The sequence below is a fragment of the Aedes aegypti genome, chromosome 1, assembly GCF_002204515.2.
Source record: "Aedes aegypti strain LVP_AGWG chromosome 1, AaegL5.0 Primary Assembly, whole genome shotgun sequence".
NCBI lineage: Eukaryota > Metazoa > Arthropoda > Insecta > Diptera > Culicidae > Aedes > Aedes aegypti.
The window spans coordinates 243,495,839-243,503,025 of NC_035107.1; the positions used below are offsets into that span (position 1 = coordinate 243,495,839).

Below are 7,187 nucleotides of genomic sequence, written 5' to 3' on the forward strand. Positions count from 1 at the left end.
CAATCAATTTTGTGGTAGTTGAATAAAAGCTGAGATGAATGCTTATAAAGCGATTTTGAAGTTGTAGAATAAAGCCAATATACAACGACACGCTTTATAACTTCTCCAAATTTGTGTGAACAACGCCTGAACAAAGGCTTCACTTGGAAATAATTAAAATGTTGTTAAACATGATGCTGAATTAAACTGCAATAATGTAGTTTGTTAAATTAGCGTTGTTAAATCATCAATCCTTATTGAGCTAAGTGAAACCTGAATAAACATCATTACAATATATGATTACAGTCACTAAATGATAAGAAGCTTAATAATTTCGCCAGATTTGCTTGAACAATGTGTGCGTAGCAACTGCAAAGTAATATAATAAAGCAACTATTCAGTATGTAGTTGTGAAAAATTGCTTAATAAATGATTATAAAATAGGCAAATGTTTCTTGGGTACTATGATTGAACTGTTTGCTTCAATGATGGAATGATTTCGAAGCCTGCGGTAAAACTTTGACAGCTGCGGTAGAACTCTGCGGCTACCTCAAACCGGAAAATTTTCTTAACAACCGTAATAACTTACAAGAGTGGCTTAAGTATCTTTTTACACTATCAATATTATTAATTATTAATAACAGTTTTTTTTTACGACTTTCATACTAAGTGACCAGCCCACCAAAGGCTACCGTATTTATATTGCTTAATAAAAATGGCTTTTTGTACATCTGGTACTACTCTTGATGTTTATGTCAAGTTTTCCACCAAGCATTGCCCTCAGCCCTTTCAATAAAAATATTTTGTTCAACATTTTCAGCCTCAACAGGATTTTAACTACACGAGAAACATTATTGTCATTTGGTCGGTGTTCAGACAGACTAGAGCAAGTGTTTTTTAATGGTTTCAGGAAAACGTAACCCAAGCATTCGGTATAAGTATTATAAAATATGTACATTTTTTGCTGTAAGAAAGGAACTTATCTATTTGAAGAAACATCTGTATCAAAAAAGAATTCGAAAAATTATAATTGATGGAGTCCTTGACTTATCTTTGCAAGACCAAAATATTATCTAGTCAGTTCTGTCTGACCACCGACCATATGTCACAAGTGTTCGACGATTAACAAAGTCTTTAAAAACTTCAAACAAATCCCCAATAACTACTATTCAAGTATCACCATCACTAGGACTTCCACTCTATATACCTGCAACCATTCACTTCGTTTTATTTTTTTCGGGATTCATCGTCAATCTGTTTATTGAGTTCTTAGTTGCGTTCAACTCAGTAACGATAAAATAGCTGTTGCGGGTAATATCAACGACTTAAAAATAAGACTTAAAGCTGATGAGGCTTACAAAGGCAATCAATTGTAGACGAGGAGTTTTTTTTTTGTAAAATTACGTGGAATGAGAAGATATGAGTTTCCGAATTAACTGTTCAATATTGCGTTTTGTCGCATATACTCCTTGATTTTGCAGACCATGACTTTATTGGAATCGATTGCAGTTCAGTAAAGAAGGATTCCACTATTTCGAACTCTACCACTCTACCCAAAAACGTATATGGTTGCATGTAGAAAAAGAAGCAGGTTCAGATGTGTTGGTGCTGAAGCAGTGCCTGATTGAGATGTAGGTGAATTTATTGAAGAGCCATATAACACTTGTGACGTACGATAATAATGTTTCCTTCATAGTAAAAATATCGTAAAAAAACTTCAGTGAGCTGGTCATTAGTTGCATCAATCAGGTGAAGGACAGCGACCTCGTAGAAGGCATCGGCGTATGATCCTTCTATTATTGACGTGAGTGCACTAGAGTAAACAAATCATTCAAAATTTGAAACAACCGGTGATACTAGCTCTAATCGACTATAAAAGTATTCACATGACTTATCTGATAACTATTATTGTGCTACATTTATTCTCAGATCCTGTTTTCTTTCGAAATAACAACATTGTTAATTGTTGATTTATTTGTTTTACTTTTCAAACAACAACAATCAATGAAATTTAAATTACTAAACTTTGAAAAAAAAGAGTTAAATCGAAGCCAAAAATCAAATTTTCAAGATCAAGAATCTGGAAAACCAAACATCCGTTTGAGCTGAAAACCTAATCGCTTGGTCACTAGCTGATGGTAACCAATCGATTACATTTTCAGCTCAAACGGGTGTACGGTTCGCCAGATTAAGGCTCTTGAAAATTTGAAGTTTGTCTTCGATTAATTTTCACCTTAAGCTTAAGTTAATTTTCACCTTCACCTTAAGTTAAGTCAAATGTAATTATTTCTAATTATAACAACGGTAACGATTTTCTACTTGTTGAGAACAATTTGGCTAACTTTTTAAGCGTTTTTGTAGGATTTTTTAGTACTATTGTAGAATTTTAATAAGAATTACAATCAAACCTCCATGAGTAGATATTGAAGGGACCATCGGCTCATGGAAATATCGAGTCATGGAACACATATTCTATGGAGAGCTGTTTGAGGGGACTATCATAGTAATCATGATTTTTGAATTTAGTATGGTTCCATGAGTCGATATCGAGTATTGGAACATCGACTCATGGAGGTTTAACTGTATATTGAAATTTTTAGTCAAAAACTTCAAATCAGGATTCCTTCAAGGGATTTTTTTAACAATTGGTCCAGTGGTGCAGAACGACCTCAGGAATCGAGCCTTGCGCTCAGATTTGATGGACCTTTTTTTCATAATAACGGTCTGTCGGGGCACCGTGCAACATGCTTCTGAGCGAGAACAAAAGGAACACCAGCTACATTATGCTTCTATGGTTTATTATTTCTATTGCTCAGTGCTCCCGAACGAAGATTCGCCCGTAACGAAGGAATCGTATTTGTTCGTCATGACACCGAGCCTATGTGATCGGTTCTCTGTGGCAAATCGTCTTCCGCGCTGGTTGATTCTTGCAATTAGCTTTAACAGTATCCCTGAAATGATTCCTTGAAGAATTCAAAGTGTAATTCCGGAAGCATATCTAGAGGAAATATTCGAAGAAATTTGTTGAAAAATTTCAGTGTATTATGAGTGGAGTTCTTGAGTTGATAGTTCTTATTGTTAATTGTTTAATTCTAATATAAATACCTAAAACAATCCAGGAAAATTTACTATAGAAATATTTTGGAGTAGTTTAAAGAGATATCTCTGCAAAAAGTTAGTTTAATATTCATGAACTTTTGTCTTGTGTTACGCTTGATGAAATACACAGCTAATGGAAAAACAAAGATTAAATTTTTAACAAACACATACAGGAACCCCGAGATATTTCGGGCGGATTCCCTACAGAAATGGTTAGAAAATCTATTTTAGATATGCTTAGCTTAGCTTAGACTGACTACACATATCAATGGTTGCTATTCCGTGATTGACCGAAGTCAGTAAAAATGAACAAAGAATCAACTAGAAGTACGGCTGGGATTGGCCAGAATCTTCTTCAGTGTGCATACCATGACCCCACAGTTATGGATCAAACAGTGTGGAGTCCAACCTATAAAATTCAATAAAAGGACATGGAAAACGTAAAATTGTAATTTAAAAGCACGAATCGAATCGTTTCAAATTGGACCTTCCGTTAGTAAACTGTTTTGAATGTAATATTTACATAGGATTGCATAAAAATTAAAAATTGTGTCGGTTCCTGAAAACCATATTATGGATCAATTTTTTATATTATGGATCAAATTGTGACATATTACGGATCAGTGCGCAAAATCAAGAGATTTTCAACTCAATGCATCTGTATTGCACGGTATGGCAAAAGTTAACAATGTGTCATATATAACTGCAAAAAATAGCAGTTTTAGAGCTGGAAACAAGGGTAAAATGCCCTTTTTATTGTGATACTGCATTGTAGTAACTGAGACATGAACTGTTTCCGCTCCACACCAAGTTTTCCACCCATTTTTGTCTGCTAAAATATAAAATTTACAAACCTTGATGTTTTATTAGTTTTATCCTTAGTGCTGTTGTCTAAAAATGTCGAATCCAATGCATAAAATAGCAGAAATCTACATTCTTTGGAAGTGATCCATAACCGTGGTAAACAATCATTTCCTGGTCCATATTATGGATCACTAGTTAGAAGTGCAAATATTCGGTATTTTGAATAAAAAATCAAGTAAAATGTTTTCCAAAGATGAATTCATACTAAATCGAAGCGAACGAGCATAAAACATGCTATAACATTTGAATTTTACCACCTGTGGGAGCTTATGAATGCTGACGGCACTTCTTACAGAAAACTACCATATAATGATAGCTGTGTGGTACCAACTAAACATTTGTCACAAACACCGTTATTTAGCGGTTGAATATTGTGCTTAACTTTACAAATGGTAGAAGACAAATAGTATAACATGGGAAAAATATGTTTTACGTCAACGTTTATGTTTTGAGCGAGTTATCCGATGTTGAACGCCAAAGTGATCCGTCACTGTGGGTGATCCGTAACTGTGTGGGCATGGTAATTCAGTGTCTCTTTTTATACAGGGTCAATAACGGCGCCGGTCACGTCCTTGCAGTCAGGTGGGATTGGGGGAAGGAATGTTAGTGTGTAACCTTTGCTATTTGGAGACCGTGTTTGCCTCTGCATCTCCACAAAGATGCAGAGAGGATCTGCTTCGCGATCCGTGCCACTAATGAATCATGCCACGCGATCTTGCTCACATCACCCGCCCCCGCAGGAGCAAGTGACGCGAGCAAAGGATCAAACACTACTCTAGAAAATCTATTTTAGATATGCGTACATAAATTCGTTAGAAATTTTTAGAAAAAAAAAATATAGTGGAGTCTATCCTAGGAATCCTTGAAGTAACTTTATGACCTTTGTTATATCCCGTGTAAGGGGCCTTCCTTAGCCGAGAGGTTAGAAACCGACTACAACGCAAAGCCATGCTGAAGGTGTCCGGGTTTGATTCCCGGTCGGTTCAGGATCTTTTCGTAATGCAAATTTCCTTGACTTCCCTGGGCATAGTGTATAATCGTACCTGCCACACGATATGCGAATGCGAAAATGATAGCTTTGGCAACGAAAGCTCTCAGTTAATAACTGTGGAAGTGCTCATAAGAACACTAAGCTCAGAAGCAGGCTCTGTCCCAGTGAGGACGTTATGCCAAGAAGAGAGAGATATCCCGTATAAATAACTGTCCGGGGTAAAATTGCTGGTCATTACGGTTTGTACCAATCGAATTTTTGTATTTTTCTCTATATGAAATTTTCTAAATCGACAATAGACATGACATTTTGATAACTGTGTATGAAAAAGAATGGCCTTTATAGTTTAATGTTTCATGCAAAAAGGATGCAGTGGTTGTGCATAATGGTCATTTTTGCGTAAAATTTAGCATTGAACTTGATCTTGAGGGTCGCTTCATTTCCTCCTCCCCTGACGGATACGCCCATGAAAATAATAGAAGCCTGCTGAAAAATGTCCCCGGATTTCAGCTAGAATGTGAGGGACTCGTAATTGAGTCACATTTGCGACCATATCGACTTTTGCTCATAAACCAAATATCTAAAAAAGTGCCGTATTGCGTTGTACAACAAAACCAAAAGAGGGTCCTCTTTGTACCACCGTTCCCTATTATTTTTCAATGAAAGAACTATGTACTATGGAATTTTGGATCACGTAGCGCCGAAACGGTAATCTAATCAGATGCGTTTATGACCGGCACTCGATTCCGGCAGGTGTTAATCAGCATCAAGCCTTTTTCCGGGCTGACCTATAAATGAGCTCACGCACAAGGTATCGTCTTAGTCGTTCACTAGTTATAGCCACATTCACAAATCTACGGTCATCGATATGTTAAGGTTAAGTGTAACTTTGCTTCTAGCCTGTGTGGCATTGTCCTCGGCTGCATCTCTCAAACATGGACTGGCCAAGCAATCAGATCGATCGACCCGTATTGCTGGAGGAACTGTGGCAGCCCCGGCACAGTTTCCTTTCCAGGTTGCGCTGTTGACTGCAGGAGATCTTCACTACTGCGGAGGTTCAATCCTGAACCAGAGATGGGTCGTCACGGCTGGTACTTGTGTGACCGGTAAGAATATGGCCGATATTGTCGTATTCGCTGGAAGCAACCGGCTCAACGAGGGAGGTCGTCGGCACCGTGTAGATCGGGTTGTCCTTCATCCGAACTTCGATGTCGAACTGTACCACAATGACGTAGCTGTTCTGCGAGTAGTGGAGCCATTCATCTTCAGCGATAACGTTCAACCAATTGCCATGAGGGCTGCGTACGTCGAAAGTGGTTTGAACGTAACAGTGTCCGGATTCGGACGTGAATCGGTAAGGTCTTTTCAGTTCTGGAGACTTATACTTGAAAACTGACAACCGTTTCATCAAAACCTGTAGATTTCCATTGTTGGCGACGACAGCCTGCGATTCGTGGAGGCTGAAGTGATTCCCCAGGACGAGTGCCGGGAAGCGTTCGATGAGAACTACACTCCCCGTTTAGAAGACAATACCGTTTGCACCCGCAGTGCCGATGGAGAGGGAATCTGTCTGGGCGATGCCGGAGGTCCACTGGTGAACGATGGACAGCTGATCGGGGTTGTATCGTGGGGAATCCCGTGCGGAATGGGAATGCCAGATGTGCACTCTCGAGTGTCTGCGCACAGGGGCTGGATATTGGTTCACACTTTGGTTTAGTATTAGTTTAACGAGAATAAATAGGTGTAATAAATGTAGAAGGTATTTGAACAGTTTGGCTTTTTTTTTGCTTACCTGCCTACCTGATATTAATATATTATATAGTACCGAAAAACGGGGTGTTGCGGAAAGCGTTACGACCGTTGCAGCTGCGGGAGAAATTCTCCGCAGGGATGCTAGCAGGGACGGATCTGACAGTCGAGCTAGGTTCATTGGTATGGGTGAAGAAGATGACAGACGTCATTAATGGAATATTTGGAAAAAGTGAAATGTGATTAAATGCCCGGGTGTTTCTGATTAGAATGAGGCAGTTATTATTGAAATCTACGTCTAAAATAAAATAACAGTTCGAAACATGAATTGATGAATATTGTTAGAGACAATAACAACTTACAACTATCTTTGGTGAATTAGCATAAATTTGATCCTAAAACAATTGATTACGAACATAAACAGTCGACAGACTACACAAGACACTACTGGACGGCTACAAGGACGTTGAGGACGTAGACCGTACACAAGAGAGTCACAGAGTTG

The 7,187-nt window shown here is 38.2% G+C and overlaps 1 protein-coding gene across 1 annotated transcript; it reads left to right on the plus strand.

The window, feature by feature from the left end:
• Nucleotides 1-5,732: 5,732 nt before the first annotated feature.
• Nucleotides 5,733-6,703, plus strand: LOC5580092 (chymotrypsin-1). The gene is made up of 2 exons (XM_001654792.2): nt 5,733-6,287; nt 6,354-6,703. The coding sequence occupies exons 1-2, from the start codon at nt 5,802-5,804 to the stop codon at nt 6,648-6,650; spliced, it is 783 nt and encodes a 260-aa protein (XP_001654842.2). The 5' UTR covers nt 5,733-5,801; the 3' UTR covers nt 6,651-6,703.
• The last annotated feature ends 484 nt before the right edge of the window (nt 6,704-7,187 follow it).

Bases quoted from the DNA above. Each gene is read 5' to 3' on its own strand.
- LOC5580092 (XM_001654792.2), top strand. From the start codon at position 5,802: ATGTTAAGGTTAAGTGTAACTTTGCTTCTAGCCTGTGTGGCATTGTCC. The intron at 6,288-6,353 runs GTAAGGTCTTTT...CAAAACCTGTAG, and splicing joins CCGGATTCGGACGTGAATCG to ATTTCCATTGTTGGCGACGA.